At 46.2% G+C, this 18,363-nt stretch overlaps 1 protein-coding gene across 2 annotated transcripts in view; it reads right to left on the reverse strand.

The window, feature by feature from the left end:
• RMDN1 (regulator of microtubule dynamics 1) overlaps positions 1-14,038 on the reverse strand; it is a 25,985-nt gene extending 11,947 nt beyond the window's left edge. For both annotated transcript variants that reach the window (XM_015565651.1, XM_006753844.2), the window contains exons 1-3: positions 13,866-14,038; positions 7,439-7,535; positions 3,884-4,043 (exon numbers count right to left, since the gene is read on the reverse strand). In XM_015565651.1, coding sequence (XP_015421137.1) covers positions 3,884-4,043; positions 7,439-7,535; positions 13,866-14,007 — 399 coding nt within the window. In that variant the 5' untranslated portion in view covers positions 14,008-14,038. The remainder of the gene's footprint in view (positions 1-3,883; positions 4,044-7,438; positions 7,536-13,865) is intronic.
• Positions 14,039-18,363: the final 4,325 nt, after the last annotated feature.

Here is an 18,363-nt window from a genome sequence, read left to right on the forward strand (position 1 = left end):
GAGGTGCCTGGCCAGTCTGGGTGAGGGGCTGCAGGCTGTTTTCAGGCTGGGGGGTGACTGAAGCTCCCAACTGCTCCTTTTTTTCTTTTTTCTTTTTAATTCTGGGCCAGCTTTAGCTTTGAGGCTTGGCTCCAGCTCTTAGGCCTCCGCTGCTGAAAGTAGGTTTCTGGCCTTTGCTTACAATATTGCGATCCTGCTGGCTGAAGTCTGGCGGTATTTGTTACATAGTTTCTTAAACTGCAGGCTCAGAGGCCTGCAGCTGCAGGCGGGGAACGTTGGTTTCCTCCGTCACTGAGGCAAGCAAGCCTCATGTTAGTTTCAAGCTGCCTGGCTGCTGGCCGCCATCTTGGCTGTCAGTTAATTTGCATATCTTGCTGATTAGCCAATGGGAAGGGTAGCGGTCGTACCCCAATTACCATGTTTCTCTTTTATTAGTGTAGATTACTCAAAGACTAATTGCAGAAGTTTAATTACTATCATGTATTGTCCATAACCTAGGGCAAGTAAAGTTAACAATAATAAAAAATAAATAAACCTTATTTCAGATTAATTTAAATTAGCTAATTGCTAGAAGAAAACTTTTAAGAAAACTTTAATTGTACTGTACAGGAAACTGTTCCTGAAGTTGTAACTAATTTTTATTGATGGTTCATCTCATAGTAAAATTGCTTAACATACAATGAATCATATTTCTATACAAGAAATTGAAGTTAAAAGTTAACAAGACTGAATTGCAAAATTTCCAAAAAGCCTCCTAATATTTAAATCAAAAAAGGGGGGATAGTGGAATAATGCTCTGTAAGTAAAAGCCTTAATTGCTTTAAATTTTTACTTTGAAAATTATTTTTCACTTGTAATTCTAATAGCAAGACACCCATAAAAACACTCATGGTGTCAAAATAAGCCAAAGGAAAATTGTTTGGGCAAAAATTAAAAGGATCCCAAGTCTAATTTATAAAATGATTGCTTTATTAACCTTTGGTCGAGAATATGTTTGTATATTTCCAGAAAACTCCTCCAAGCCCATGTGGATTCCTGCAACAACAGATCCCGGAGAGGAACTGACGGGACTGCTCCAGCCACAGAATAGCAGTGGCCCCAGAACAGAAGAGAAACAGTCCAGAAATGGAGATGGTGAAGACGCCTTGCCATGCTAGCAGTCAGCAGCTGTGCGTAGCTGCAGGTTGCCTAGGACCAAACTAGGGAGGGTCAGACCTGCATTGCCACCGTCTGTCCACCATCCAGAACTGAAATATCATTGCTGACATGTACACATAAGAAACTGTTGGACATTGAAATTGGGACTCTAAGAACTGTTGGCCCAGAAAGAAACTCACTGCAAACTGATTCCTTTAATGCCTGGCAGCAATTTAAAGGGACATGATAGAACTCTGTCCTTTCCATTGAATTTAAAAATCTTAAAACATACATTCTTGTTAAATTTTAAATAATCAAAAAGGGCGAGATGCCAGGGACCAATTCTAGAATGACAGCAGGGCTGAATCTGGGAATGGCTGATGGCATTTCCCCAAACCTGAAGAGGATGCATTAAATTGATTGTTTGCTGCCACACAGCTCAGGGCATTTTAATCTACATGTTATTGCCTCCTACTGGTCAAACACCTGAATAGCCATAGGCTAATTCTCCCCATTCTGACAATGCCTCTGTATAGGACACCCTGACCCTTTGAAGTGTATATTTCTGCCTCGCCTCAGGACAATTTGTATTAATAAAAAGCATGGGTTCCTGAGATGAGGAGATCTTAGTTTCCTTTAAACTAGGTTCGTCTGACCCCCAAATGCCTTTCAAAATTATGCTTCGTCTCTGGACTCCTATTTAATGTGTGCACAGCCTTCTCCAGATTTCCTGAACCCTTCTTAATGCTGGAACAAGAACCCCAGGAATTTTGTATTTTTCAATGCTTATTAAGAATAAAAAGTGTTGTTTAAAACACACACACACACCCCTCTACACACAATAGACAGACTCGAATCAGGTGACTGGAGGATCACGCGGGATCTCACCCGCTGTTCTGACCTGCTCCCAGGTCTCAAGGCTCGGAATACAACCCCCTTCTCTCAGGCACCCACTGTCACCTACACGCACAGCAAACCTCCTCCCCGGTGAGGCTGCATCTTGTGGCTCACAGTGAATTATCAATTAGCAAGAGCTGATGGCAGGAGGTGTGATCATGGCGATTTTATTTCTATATTTGTACTTTTTTCTTAAAAATTTTTTATTGGTTTCAGAGAGGAAGGGAGAGCTAGAACATCAATGATGAGGAGAGAGTCATTGAGCAGCTGCCCCTGCATGCCTCCTACTGGGGATTGAGCCCGCAACCTGGGCATGTGCCCTGAGAATCAAACCATGACCTCTTGGTTCATAGGTTGACACTTAACCACTGAGCAACACCAGCCGGGCTGTATTCTTTTCTAAATTTCTAAAATGTCTATTGTCGATACTGAGTTTACATTATTTAAAAAAGAAAGAAAACTTTTAAACGGATATTCTAGCCAAGAAGGGGTAATACACTTACATTCTTGCCTGAAACAGTAGAAAAACAAAAACAGACAAAATATAATAAATAATGACTCTCAAGATACCATGCAGTAGGCAACAGAGACACCTGAGAGACAAGGTGAGCCTCCTAGCTTGCCACAGTCAGAAACAAGACAAGAATTGCCCCCCCTCCACACTGTGCTGGGAGCTCTAGCTAGGAAACTGGGCAAGATTGAGAAACGAAAAGAAAGAGCACAACTCTCTCTCTTTATAGATGACATGATCCTATACTAAGCCCCTAAAGAATCTACAATAAATAAATTTAGCAAAGCTACAGGATATAAAATCAATACCCAAAAACCAACTGCATTCCTTACACTAGCAATGAACAATACGAAAATGAAATTCAGAAAAGAATTCCAATTATAGTAGCATCAAAAAGATAGGAAGCCCGACCAATGTGGCTCAGTGGTTGAGTGTTGACCTATGAACCAGGAGGTCACAGTTTGATTCCTGGTCAGAGCACATGCCCAGGTTGCAGGCTCAGTCCCCAGTGGGGAGTGTCAGGAGGCAGTCAATCAATGATTCTCTCTTATCATTGATGTTTCTATCTCTCCCTCTCCCTTCCTCTCTAGGAAATCAATTAAAAAAATATGTATATTAAAAAAAAGAGATATGGAAGCAACCTAGGTGTCCATCAATAGACAGAAATGGATAAAGAAGAGGTTGTATGGAATATGACTCAGCCATAAAAAGAATGAAATCTTATTTGTAACATGGATGGACTGGTTCTGGGCCACAAAAGAAGTCTCGACAAATTTAAAGTATTTCTATCTGTTTTATTCTGAATATACTAGTAAACCTGTGTGTGTGTGTGTGTGTGTGTGTGTGTGTGTGTGTGTGTGTGTTGGGGGAGGGATGGGGAGACAGGAGGGACCAGCCCCACAAGGAAGCACTGGGAAATGTGTCACAACGGCCTGCGGCTCCACTGGGGCAGCCCGACGTGATCAAGCATCGCCCTCATCCACAACGCCCAAACGCCTTTTCTCCCAGGGTCCACTGGGAGGCTGTGCTGGGCCAGGCAGGAAATGCGGAGCTTGCGGAATCACGTGTGAAAGCGACCCAGACAACAGAGCATGAGGAAATGAGAAAACCTCTGTCAGGTACTGCACTCCTGGGAGCTGAGATCCAGGGAACCCGTGAAACTGCTCCCACCGCGTCCACAGTGCGCGCCGGGAGTGGCTCGCCAGGCACTCATGGAGGAGGAGCTCGAGAACAGAAGGAAGGCTCGTCGTTAGCCCCTCTCCTACCGTGTGAATCCGGGACAGCGGTCAGCAGACAGCAGCCCGGACGAGGCGGCCGCTGCGACCTCAGGCGCCTCACCTTGTGGGCCGCAAAGCTCGCTTCGTTCTTCTCCAGCGCCCGCTTCGCGTACTCCAGCGCCTCGTACACCAGGGCCTTTCTCTCCTCCGCTGAGGTTCCGCTAAGCTGAGCCAGGTCCCGGGATGCCCGCGCCAGACGCCACAGCAACTCGGCATCTTCACTAATTTGAAGTAAATAGAAAACCACCATTTTATTGATTTTAGAGAGAAACATCAATGACCTCCTGTATGCACCCCAATTGGGGACCAAACCACAACCTAGCTATGTGCCCTGTCTTGGGACTCGAACCCATGACCTTCTGGAGTTTAGGACGATGCTCCAACAAACCGAGCCACTCAGCCTGGATAAAAGCACCATTTTAGCTCGCATTTTGAAAACCGTCAAAGGTCACATCACTAAGGAATACATTGGTCTTTCAGTTCGGTGAGGGTACAGCCAACAGCACAATATCAAGTGCCGTTATTCATAACATTCCTTTTGTTATTCTCTCACATGACTTTACTTGCTACAATTTCCTACAAAATACCCAGTATCACACATAGATATTTACTTACCTTAATACCTAATTACACACCTTCCTTCGAACACCTGCCCACGAAGCGCAGCCTGTAACCAGGGCTGGACTGCGAGCCAGTGCTCACACAGCACAGCAGGCACGGCGGCCTGACACACAGCGTCTGGCTACGGCACAGCCTGCTGAGCCCGCCCCACGGTCCGTCCACAACAGGCACCGAAACGTGCATGTCAACGAATGACTGAGGACGACGTAACCTCCAAACGCACCGTGTCTGAACCATGGGGAGTGGCATTTCTCAAGTAAGGGCACTCAACTCCTTGAAGAAGGATGTGATTGAAATTAGTGTCTGGTATAAGATTTAAGTGAGTTGGGATAGTTGCATGCCTCCACTGGACGGTATCTGTGTGTCATTTTGGAAGCACGGTTTTTTAGAGAAACTAAAAACCCCTCCTTTTTAAAAAATAGAGTGCCTGTCCTGGCCCGTGTGGTGCAGTTGGTTGTCCCAGGCACCAAATGTCACACGCCGTGGGGCGGGCCACTTACACAGAATGATGTAAATTAAGAAATGGTTAATAAACAAAAGAGTAACCACAATTAAGAGGCAGAAATAGTTTTAAAAGTAACCTTAAATTCCTTTTTGTTAAATGTCTACCTTTAAGTCTACTGTTATATACAGCATGGGGCAAAAATAAGTTTACAGTTGTTTATGTGGTAAATAATATAATAATTATGAAATAATATAAGAATAAACTTTGTTACCTACTTTTGCCCCACCTCTGTGGGGTTTTTTGGTTAATCCTCGCCCAATAATATTTCTTCCATTGATTTAGACCAGCCGTGGGCAAACTACAGCCCGCAGGCCGGATTCGGCCCGTTTGAAATGAATAAAACTATTGAAAAAAAAGACCGTACCTTTTTATGTAATGATGTTTACTTTGAATTTATATTAGTTCACACAAACACTCCATCCATGCTTTTGTTCGGGCCCTCCGGTCCAGTTTAAGAACCCATTGTGGCCCTCGAGTCAAAAAGTTTGCCCACCCCTGCTTTAGACAGAGTAGAAGGGAGGGGGAGAAACAAAGAGAGAGCGAAAACATCACTGTGAGAGAGACACATCGACTGGCTGCCTCCCACACACGCCCGAACCAGGGCCGAGGATTGAGCCTACAACCAAGGTACATGCCCCCGACAAGAATCGAACCTATGACCCTTCAGTCTGCGAGCTGACCCTCTAACCCAGTGTTTCTCAACCTGTGGGTCACGACACCCCTTTGGCGGTCGAGTGCCAAAGACCATCCTGCATATCAGATATTTACATTATGATTCATAACAGTAGCAACATTACAGTTATGAAGTAGCAACAAAAATAATTTTATGGTTGGGTCACATGAGGAACTGTATTTAAAGGTCCAGAAGGTTGAGAACCACTGCTAAACGCTGAGCCAAACTGGCTAGTGTTATTTCTTCTTTAAATATATATATATATACTAGAGGCCCAGTGCACGAAATTCATGCACTCAGTGTGTGTGTGTGTGGGGGGGGGGTTCCCTCAACCCAGATTGCGAGAGGGTGCAGGCCAGACCGAGGGACCCCACCGGTGCACAATTGGGGCCAGCCAGGGAGGCACCGCGGGAGGGTTCCAGGGCATGTCTGGCCCATCTCGCTCAGTCCTGATCGGCCAGACCCCAGCAGCAACCTAACCCACCAGTTGGAGCGTCTGCCCCCTGGTGGTCAGTGCATGTCATAGCGAGTGGTTGAGGAGCCTTAGCATATCATTAGCATATTACGCTTTGATTGGTCGAATGGCCAACTGGACACTTAGCATATTAGACTTTTATTATATAGGATTATTTATTTTTAGAGAGAGAAGGAGAGAGAGAAACACTGATGTGAGAGCAGAACATGGAGCAGCTGCCTCCTATCAGGGATCAAGCCCAAAACCCAGGCATGTGCCCTGACTCTGAATCAAACCCACAACTTTTGGTGTAAAGGACGATGGCCAACCGAGCCACACCAGCCAGGGCCCACCCTGTATTTGTTAACAAAAATGGTACTAATAGAATTTTAGACTGCAGAAAGCAACAGCATATTTATAACTCAATGACTATGGAGTAACACCTAACAGCTAACTTTTCAAGTAATTACTGAAGTCAGTGTACAATGCAAACCAGTCACCTTAAGTTACTGAGGGGACTGTGGAAGGAGACAGGTCCTGTAGATACTTAGGAAGTAGAAGGATCGGGGTCTTGGGAATCCAAGTCAAGCAGTAGAAAATGACTCTATCTTTAGTTAAGGATGTGAGGTTGATCAATGACCTGAAAATACCCTGACTTACTTTATAGTCTGAATCCACTCCACCTCTATCCGCTCCCCAAAAAGTATACACTGAAACTCTGGACTAAACATGTACTGTATTTTTATTTTATTTTTAAAAATTGATTTGAGAGAGAGGGAAACATCGATCGTTGCCCCTGTACACTCCTCCACCAGGAACTGAACCAGCTGTCTGGGTATGTGCCCTGACCAGGAAATCCAACAGGCGACATTTGGTGCCTGGGACAACCAATTGCGCCACACGGGCCAGGACAGGCACTCTATTTTTTAAAAAGGAGGTATTTTTAGTTTCTCTAAAAAACCGTGCTTCCAAAATGACACACAGATACCGTCCAGTGGAGGCATGCAACTATCCCAATTCACTTAAATCTTATACCAGACACTAATTTCAATAAATGATAAATATACAATAGAGATGACAAACATATTCAGCAACTTACCTTTATGATCCAAAACAAAATCACAAAATGGATAAAGTATTTCAAATTTGTACTAGAATAAGTTGGACAACCTTTTCTAAATCAAAATGTAGCATTTTGGAATCATTTAATGTAAGAAAGAAAGAGCTATACGTGAAACTCTAAGAAGTGCTGCTTTGAATAGAAACCTTTAGGAACTATGAAACCTCTGGCACCGGGACTCAGGCCGAGTGCGAATATACACGACAATGGAGAGGAAGCCGCAGCCCAGGCCCCGCTGCTCACCTGTCCTTGTGCTGGGTCAGCAACTGGTAGAGTCTCTCCGTCTCCCCGCTTTCGTAGAGGTAGTCTGCTTGTTGGAGGATTTCTTCAACTCGGAAGCCTATGAAAAAACAGGAAGTAGGTCTTCCAAGCCACATGGCAACGAGTCTAAGCGGCACTTTCATATACAAGCAAAGAAAATTAGAAAGACTCTGATGTATCTCAATGTGTAAGCATGAAGCTATCGTAGGGATTTACTTACACCATGGAAAAAATATTAGAAAGCTTGTTCTGCTACTAAATATGATGCATTTTTAAAAAGGAGAAAGGGACCTCCTGTGAGGTGTTAAGGTGCCTCCTCACCCTCCAGTCTTCACTATTCTGCTGCTAAGTGCCAGCTGTGGACCAGGACAGAACACCCAGCCACATTACCCACCTGCGGGCTGACGACTAGATCCTCTTTACGACCTGACTCACACAGACACGTTACAGGGAAAAAAGGCAAATGTGTCGTCATCAAAAACTGAGGTGAAATTGACAACAGAGAACCTGAACCATACTTCACTGATCCGTGCTCCAACCACTCATCGGCTGGTCTAGACACCCTTGCCAACCCCTAACCCTTACCCACAGTGCAACGCTCTGAAAGTGACTAGTGATGAACTCAGGATCCCCCAGTGTTACTAGGAACAGACCCTGAATCTTGTCTTCTGTCAAGGTGCTTACTGCTCAGTCCTATGAGCCCCACATTCTAATGTGTCCAGTTCACTTTATTATTCATTGTGGAATGCTCTGACTAATCACAGTGCATCGCAGGTTAGAGTTTTTGAAATACTAAAACCTAGATCAGTGGTCGGCAAACTGCGGCTCGGCAAACCGCAGCTCCTGAGGCACATGCGGCTCTTTGGCCCCTTGAATGTGGCTCTTCCACAAAATACTGACTTCTGCGCATGGGCCACGTAGTTTCAATCGCACTGTACGTGCGCGCCCGCATGTGCTATTTTGTGGAAGAGCCACACTCAAGGGGCCAAAAAAGGGAAAAAACTCATGAATTTATGACACAACCATAAAGTATTTTTTAAGTTAACATCATGATCTAATCATACTAGTGTAAGAAAAATAACAGCAAAAAAACCCTAAAATTATAGTTTAAAATTTCTTCTTTAATCCTTAAATCTATGCTAGAGTTTAATAATATTCATCTGGTTAACAGCTGATTAATTTTCTTAAGTTTGCTTCCATTGTATTCTATATTTTTATCAATGACTGATTCTTCCAATTTGGATTAGAACAACCTAAAATTCTTTAAAAAGGAGTAAGCAGCAGTCTCAGCACCCTTAGTCGGTACTGGTGGCAGAACAGGCTCCCATCAGGTCCACATCCCGATCCCTGGAACCTGTGAAAACCTGGCGCTCACAGGTAAAGGGGAGTTAAGTGTACAGATGGATTAAGGCTGCTAATCAGCTAACTTCAAAATAGGAAACCATCTTGGATCTGGGTGGGCCCAAGATCATCACAGGCCGTTAGACGGCGCTGAGGGGGCAGAAGAGTCAGGAGGTCTGACCATGGAGACAGGCCCGGGACAGGGCTGGGCTGGAGCCAGGATGGGCTCTCAGACAGGAGTGTGGAGGAAGCCTCTGAGTGGAGGAGCCAGGAACACTTCCCTCGAGCCTCCAGAGAACGCAGCCCTGCCCAGCCCTGCCGTGAACCCAGCGGGGCCCACTTTGGACTCCTGACCTATGAACTGGAAGGTAGTACATCTGTGTTGTTTGGAGTCACTGAGTGTGTGGAAACGTGGTGCAGTGGTAACAGAAACCACATGATATCAAGTACACTGGTCTGGCAGGTCTGAGTGTGCACATGGCATGTGTGAGCAGCAGTTACACTCAATCCTACTCACACTCATGGAAGCCCTCCCACTCCCCAAGGACCCTGGCAGAGACCACTGTCCCTAACATGACCCAGACTCCACAGTCACCACCCAGGCGATTAGAAGAAACATGTAGAAATCTAGTGAACAATGTAAAGTATTTAGCTTCTTTGTGCTTGTTATTCTTCTATAACTTCTTAAGTCACTTACCTCCAGTTCCTTTACTCTACAGCACAGCACATGCGCTACATGTCCTGGCTCAAATACGCTTTCCCTGAGGCTAACAGCAGCTCTGAAGCCGCCAGGGTGTGGTTTGTAAGGAAAGGGGCACTTCCTCTGACACTGCAGACCCCAGCACTGGGTGGGGGCATGCAGACACGCACACCTCTGCAAATCGGCTGTAAGTTACTCATTTCGTGCTCTGCACTTCCCCTGAAAACAGTTAAAAAATAAGCTAAGTTACTGACATAAAGAGACCATCCTCTATAAAAGGGACTCAACTTTTAAAGTAAGTTACTTTTCAACTTCAGTAAGCAATACATATTCCAAGATGAACTGAGATATTCATTTACCTACAACTGTACAGTGAAATTTTACATTTAGCCTAAAATGAATATTCGCAGAATCATAATTCTTGAATATTTGAATTTTTTAAGTCAATGATGTGACTGCATGTGTGTGGTGGTCAACTCTGGTGTGCTGGTTCTCGCGCTGAGTGCGCCCTGGAGCGTGTCAGAGGCCCCTGGACAGGGATGGAGCCCCCTCTAAGCTGGGAACAGCTCTATTTCTGAAGTTTCTCTGTAGAGGGCTTAGGAAGCGCTGCAGGGTCATCAGTAGAGAAGCAAGATAAGTGGAGAGAGGCTGAAGTGCTCAGCAGGCCATTGAGGGGAGGCCCTTTCAAGCGTGCACACACACACACACACACATGCAGTCACATCATTGACTTAAAAAATTCAAATATTCAAGAATTATGATTCTGCGCATATTCAAGAATTATGAGCACTGCGCATGTGCTACACACCGGGAGGGGCTTTAGGGTCTGTCCACTTGACGGCAATAAAAAACTTTCTGCTGAGTGCTTCGCCAGTAGGTACCTGGCACAATTGTGTCGTCAATAGAGACGTTGCCATTAAACAATGAGTCCCATAACCCTCTCCACTGGAATGCCAGAGCATACACGCCCTTAGATTAACTTCTAAAAATGTCACACTGCAAAAAAGTCTCCCTGCAGAACGCAATTCAATTCCAGTAAATGGAGAAAAATTTAACTGGTTTCAATGAGCATGAAGCAGATCTAAAGAGAATTAAACAAAAGCTTTCATGAGTGGAATTATTTGAAGACTAATTTCAAAAAATATGAAAAATAAGAACCACAGCACAGCAAAGCGAAAGGAGAGGACCAAGGAAGCTACGTTTTCACATGAACATGGAAGATTTTCCAAGTTACAAAAACATGGCTCATTTTATCAACAACTGATGTCTTCTCAGGGGCTACATCCTAGTTTCAGAAACAAATTACATGAACATGCCAATCAACTGATTATAAAGGGAGGTTTTGTTTAAGAAAACAAAGCTAGAGAAAATGAAGGGAGGCTAAATACACACCCACATTCTGTTCTCCGCACTAACTGTCAAGTGCTCTAAATACACCTGAAAATAGAGTAAGGTTCTAAAACACAGGCAGGTTTCATTACGATCTGCAATAAAAACAATGAATTCCGTTTTCAGAACAAGTTACACCTCAGAATATTAAAATGCTGCTTTTTCCAGCTTTGACCTGTTGCTAGGACTGGCACTACGTCTAGAGTTATTTCGCATATGTGCACTTCTACTTTCACACGGCCGAGCAAGTGGGACTCCTGACCAGCTCATCCATGCAGAGGTGGAAGCCAGCCAAAATTAAAGGACCAGCATGTGCTGGGTAAAAGGGTCAGGATTCCTGTAACTTAACACACATCCATCACACACACTGGGGGCCAAGTGACAGCTACATGCACAGCAGGCCAGCACTGCACGTCACAAGCCCCAGCGCATCTTGGCGCAGTCGCTCAGGAGCTGTGGAAAGTAGGTCCGCCTGGTGCTGAGTAGACACACTGGAGAACTCAGGCGTGCTACCACACTTCCGATTCCAACTCGCATGAATTCAAGTTCAGTCAAATGCTTGGTGTATAACCCTGTGCTACTGTCTCCTCAGTACGCTCAGAACAGTACGTTTAAATAACGTTAAATCTGAGCTCCTTCAGGATTTCCCCAGGTCTCTCTGCACTTTTTCAGAGGAGCCTCCTGGCCAGGGGTCAGCATCACCTTTCTGAGGTGGGGCCGAAGTACCATTCTCTCCCAGGACACTTACTCCCGGTGGAAGCCCCATGCACTCTCCTCCACTGAGCTGGAGAGGGGCCGGCAGCCCAGTTAGGGTGCCTTTCGTTTCCACCCCGCAGCCACAGGGAGCCACTTCTGGTGCACATGCCCACTCTCAGGAGCTCTCTCCTTTCCTGTACTGAGTTCAGATCCTTCAGAGGGACACCAGCAACGTTTGCGCCTTTGCACACCGTGCTCTGTGTCCCACAACCCCCTCCACTGGATCGTGCCCTCCATGGATCCGTCCACTTCAGATGTCAAGTGGATGCCAAACCACTGCCAATAAGAAACGGACATGGGAAGTGTCCAGATTCACCACTCCCAGTGACACACATTTTGGGAACACCCCCAGGCGACACGCACGGAAATATCCTGGGATGGAAACCACGCTCCGTCTGCAGCAGGGATGGCACTGAGCGTCATTATTTAAAGATGGACACGTGTGCCTGACAGCATCAGGCACGTTTCCCCTCCTCCGGGGCATGTGTCTGCTGCCAAGATCTCCAGGCTGGAGTCTGCAGGGACAAGGTCACCTCTGCTGGAAGCAGGCAAAGGCTGTCTGTCTGAACACCTGCTGTGGCACCGTAACCCAGCGGTCGCCAACCTTTTGGACTTCACGGACCCCAGTGGCCCGGACCACTGGTTGGCGACCACTGCTCCAAAGATTTCCTTAACCCAACGGTCACCAACCTTTCGGACCTCATGGACTCCAGTGGTCCGGACCACCGTTGGCGACCACTGGCGTCATCAATATCACAAAGCCAAGGGCACCGCTCAAGCACTTCATCAGGTGCTGAGGACCAGGCCAGGCGCACGACCCGGTTCCTGCCATGGAGAGCTCACTGCGGGGAATGGTCTCCTCTGAAGGGAATGTCTCCTCAGCTCACATCTGCCACCTGCCATTAGGTTGGGTGTTGCCTACAGGGACAGGGAGCCACCAAGGGTGGGCACCCCCAGCTGGTCCACGGGAGTCCTGGGGTCCCACTCCCCAAGCTCACTCAAGAAGTGGGGTAGCCCTAGCCAGTTTGGCTCAGTGGATAGAGCATCAGCCTGCAGACTGAAGGGTCCAGGGTTTGATTTCGGTCAAGGGCATATGCCTGGGTTCAGGTTCTATCCTCAGTAGGGGGCATGTAGGAGGCAGCTGATCAATGGTCCTCTCTCATCATTGATGTTTCTATCTCTCTCTCCCTCCCTCTCCCTTCCACTTTCTCTAGAAATCAATGGAAATATCCTCGAATGAGGAATAACAAAAAAATAAATAAATGAAAGCTGATTTGTTCTATTTGCCAAAATATGTCATTGAGCCAGAGACAAAACCAAGTCCTCTATTTTGTCCTTCATGAAAATGGAGGACAAAAAAGATAAAAAACACATAGAAGTTCTCAATTACCTGATTTTTGAATAGTCACAGGTAAATAAAACCAGTAACTAGTAATTTTTAGCTAGTATTCTGAAATTCTTTACATATCAGAACTTTAGTAAGAATGTCTATTCAAATCAAATCTCTGCTTCTTTCCCCACCTCCTTCATAATGATTAAAAAGTGGGGCTGTGAAAAAAGGCTTAACCCATCAATTAAGAGTTTTTCTAATATGCTGAAATTTTGGCTCTGTCTACATACATACACAACTTAACTAAATTTTTAAAATATGGCAACTCTAAATATATGTTTATTTAGGTACAGTATGCCAAATAAGTAATTTGATGTAATTTTTCTACTTTTCAACCAGTTATTTGATATTTAATATCAAATTGCATTCTGTTTATAAACTAAATACTTCCATCTCAAAGTAACTGGGCCCTTGGTAACTGTGCCAGGAGGAGTGCGCCACAGCACAAGGGAACGAACGAATCACTGTGCTGCTATGAGCAGAGACTGCCACCACCTTCTCTCCCGGCCGAGTCAGCGTGGTCAGCGTGTGGCTCAGATATGGTCTCTGTGGGATATTCTCTTTTCCCTCCACAGCACCTCAGCCCTTTAAAAATGTATCAAACACTCTTACCCCAAGGATCCTACAGAATTATAACATATTAATAGGATATTTCTCACGGAAGGAGCTATAGCTATAGAAGAATATATGTCAGACCTACATGTAGAGGAAAGCAGAAAATAATCTAGCCTGTAATAATATTAGTTTTAATATCTACTAAAAAATAACTAGGTTATTAACCCAAAAACGACACACATAAATCACTACGTGTTCCTGATGACTAGCTGGCTTACCTTTGGCTGCGGCATGAACCACAGCAGCTGGAGAAAGGAGCTGGTAAGTTTCAAATCCCAAGTAAGACCAGGCTGAGAACATAAGGCTTCTTCTGAAAGCTCCTGGGTTTCCCCGCACCTGTGGGAACATCACACAGAACATCTGAAGCAACTGCTACAGCAAGCAAAGATCCCATCCCTCGTCTTCAACCCCAACGCGACCAATCCTAAGATGGTAGAAGCTTCAAATTCACCTCATCAAATTCCTCAGTGAAACGACTGCACATTCCTGCGTTACAGGGAGAGCATATACCGTTAAGAAAAGGAAAATTTGTAACAACTGCTAAGGGTGGCAGCTTATCTAATACTCAGTCATGTTCACTGACAAGTGCTAGACTGAGGAGGATAGTCTACTGCTAAGGCTCAATATACAAAACACCAACATATAACTGCCAGTCCTTTTTTAAAACTAATTCTTCTTTTTTACTGATTTCAGAGAGAGGAAATGAGAGAGAGAGAGAAACGTCAGTTTGTTGTTCCACTTGTTTATACATTCATTGGTTGATTCTTGCATGTGCCCTGACCGGGGACTGAACCCACAACCTTGGTGTATCAGAACTGCTCTAACCAGCTAAGCGACTCGGCCAGGGCAATCATAGCAGTCTTAAGACCACACAAGATGAAAAATATTATCTACTACAGCCCGGTGCATGGAAATTCACGCACTGGAGGGGGGTCCCTCAGCCCGGCCTGCCCCCCGCACAGTCCGGGAGCCCTCAGGGGCGGGAAGCGACCCGGGCAAGCCTCGGGCGGGCGGCCCTGGGAGGCTGTGGGGCTGAGGGGACTGGGGGACTCTGGAGGCAGGCGCCCCGGCCTGGCTGAGGGAACTGGGCGCTGCCATCTTTGAGGGTGGGGCAGTCAATTAGCATATTCCCTCCTTATTGGCTGTGGGTGCCACCATCTTTTGCGACAGTGTGAGGGTCAATTAGCATAGTCCCTCCTTATTAGATAGGATGATAATTACTTTGCATGAAGGTGTGAATGACTTTAAGTAAAGATTCTTCAAAAGTGACCCACAGCCCTGGCCAATGCAACACAGCTGGGTGAGCACCTCCTGTGCACAAAGGATCCGATTCAGTTCCTGGTCGGGTACAATCCCTGGTTGGGGTGTGCCCAGCTGACTGCTTTCTCTCTCACCCTTCCCCACCCCTCTCTTTCTCTCTCTCTCTCTCTCGTCCTTCCTCTCTCTCTAAATCAATAAAAACATATTTAAAAAAATAAAACAGTGGCATGTCATTAAAAAAAGTGATCCACAAACCCACAGTTTTCAGTAAACAATGAATAAAATGAAGAATATATCCAAGATATAGAAACGACTTTTCATAACTCTGGCCAGAACCCCCAGGACCCCCAAGAAAGGAGGCATGTGTGGGTCTCCCCGCCCCAGGGAAGTGCGCACCACCACCTCCCTTCCTGCTGGCTCAGTCCATCCTATGCAACAAGCCCTGCCCCGTGTGTGAGCTGGGAGCTCCCTCGCCTTAGGGCAAAGTGCACACCGCTCCCTCCTGACTTCACCTCTTCCTGGTCTCGCTTTCCAACTTCTCTTTTCAAAACTCTAAAATGCCGTCTGCACGCTTACCCTTCCACCTCCTCCTCCCATTCTCTCGAGCTCACACACACCCACCTGTACCCCACACTCCACTGCGGGTGCCTGGCTATAAGCAAGGGCGTGCCGCTGTCTGTGGCCATTCTCGCTGCCTCTGACTGGACCCAGCAGCAGCATTTCATAGCAGCTCCCTCCCTCCTGTTTTTTTCTTAAATCATGAATGGATGCTAGATTTAAAACGAGACATGTGACATACAATAAACAGAACATACATACGTGTACCATTGAAGAAACTTTACAAGCCTGTAAAACCATCACATCAGTCACGACAATGAACTGCCTCTCTGGAACTACCCACCCTGGTTCCTGACACCCTCCATGGCTTTGGCAATACTCTCTTGAATTCCCTCCTGTTGCAACAATGGCTCCTTCTCTTTTGTTGGTTCCTCATCTCCAATACCCACCCGCCCAGTGTGTCCTGAGCTCAGCCTCAGGCCTCCTTTTCCGTTTGTATCACTGGTATCACACTTCGTTTCACGACTTTAACCACCACCAACACGCCAAAAACCCGCCTGTGACCGAGCCAGGATGTCTCCTGTAAACCTCAGAACCCTAATGCAGCTGCCTAATCCACACCACTCTCCACATGAAGGACGACAGGAGCCTCGAGTCCATCAGCCGTGGCAGCTACGTCTCTAAAACCACTCCCCCGTTTTCCCTCTCATGGTAAATGACAACCGATTCTCCTGGTTGTGCAGCTTAACAACACACACACACACACACCCTCTGCAGTGGTTCCGCCTCGCTCGCCCCCTGAGGCACCTGATCCACATAACTTCTCATGAGCGTCTGCGTGGGAATGAGGAACCAGCATACTGCAGCTGCGGAGCGCTTTATTTACTTGCTTTCGCATGAGTATTTGGGACATCACACAACTGGATTCAAAACACATCAACAGCACTCTAGCCGGTTTGGCTCAGTGGTTACAGTGTCAGGCCACAGACTGCAGGGTCAAGGGTTCGATTCCAGTCAAGGGCACGTACCTCGGTTGCAGGCTCAATCCAGGCACATGCGGGAGGCAACCAATGGATGTCTCTCTCTAACATCGATGTTTCTGTTGCTATCCATCCCTTCCACTCTCTCTAAAAAGCAATGGAAAAAATATCCTCAGGTGAGGATTAACAAAACAAACACACACATCAGCAGCAAAGCAGGAAAAGTAAATTTGATGTAAGCAAATTTTTAACACTGAATTTTCTGGGTTTATTTGTATTTAACAAAGGGAAGCAGGATAGGGTGGGGCAGAGGGTGTGTGTGTGTGTGTGGTGATGGTGGTACCTAGAAAAAGAAGAGGAAAAAGACTAAGATTTTATCAGTGTCTCCTAGTTCCCGAGCTCTGGCAGGTAGATCACACAGCAGAAAAGGCTGCACAGACTTGAGGAAACTATACCTTAGGGTGCTGGGCTCCCTGCTGACATCATGCTCAATAGGCCACCCTCTGGCTTTCTCATAGGGAGGAATGCATGGATGGGCAGCTGATATTTACACGTCTTATTGTAATGAATGCTGTTAGACTCTTCCCTGTGTGTTTAATGCAAAGCACCTTTCTGCTTATCTCTGGGAAAATAGATACACTCTTGTTTCTGGAACTAAAATCAATTAAGAGAATCAGGACTCAGTGACATTCCAAGAGCTACAAACATATGAGTCTAAGACAGCAGAGTGCGGCTTTCCCCTCGTACCCCCAGCACAATGCCTTGCACAAATGAATTCTCAAGAAACATTTTCTGAATAGAAGCAAGAAGCTATCTCTTAGACAAGTGTTTCCTCCAACATTACTTATACTAACTTCTAGCTATAAAGACTTCAAAAATGCAAACTCATCACTAGATTACAAAGCAGGAAGGCGGCACACCATCTCCTAACCTCCCACCAGCTCCTCCCCCTCGTCAATGTTGCTGGTACCAGGTCTTCTTCGGTCTTACATACCACGGCATTACTACTAAAGTCTCCCGAATCCTATCTGCAGCCCAGACCTGTCCAACCACTGTCTTCTCCATGTCACCTTGGCCACCTCATCACTCACCTCAACAGCCCAAACAACTCCTCTCCTCCCTGGGCCAGAGCGCCCTCTGCAGTCTGATCCCAGGAATTGGCACCATCACCCCGTGCTCCAGCCAGAAACCTAAGACTCTTCCTTGACCCCTTCTCTCCACCCCCACACACCAAACCTATCTCTGGAGTTCGTACGTTTACCTCCGCAACCGCCTCCCAGTGCACCCACTGATTTCCCGGGCCACTGCCACCACCACAGCTCAAAGGACCACACTGCTCACCTGTCCCACAGCAACGATCTACTACCTCGTCTCCAGCATCCACTAGCCCATGATTTTAAAAATGTTCAAAACTCTCTCATGGTTTCCTATAGCCTCAGAATAAAATCAGGTGTACAAGGTTTTTCAGAACCTGGCTGTAGTCGGCGACCGCCACAGTGGCCCCAACAGGTTCCCATACAAGAAAGCAATGGAGGAGGATCCTGAACATACTTCCTCCCACAGACACACCAAGTGTACACTACAGACAAAATTTCCTCTGAAAGAAACCAAAATCTAGGCAAGTGACTCCTATGCATCAAGAAAGTATGGAAAAAAACCGTATTGAGACAGATGGGGGAGGCTGAGATAGTCTTCCCATAACCCCAGCCTTGACACCCAACCTTCTCCCTGAGCAGCAAAGGGTTTGAACCCCACACCGGGCACCACAACTTTTAGACCCACAACTGAGAGACAAGCCCCCAAAACATCTTGCTTAGAAAGCCAATAAGGCTTGCAGCCACGAGACCCACAAGGCCATAGCAAACTGAGAAACTGTTCTTAGATATTCCCAGCCTTGTCGGCTAGCTCAGTTAGAGCG

This window comes from Myotis davidii, unplaced genomic scaffold (genome assembly GCF_000327345.1).
Source record: "Myotis davidii unplaced genomic scaffold, ASM32734v1 scaffold272, whole genome shotgun sequence".
Lineage (NCBI taxonomy): Eukaryota > Metazoa > Chordata > Mammalia > Chiroptera > Vespertilionidae > Myotis > Myotis davidii.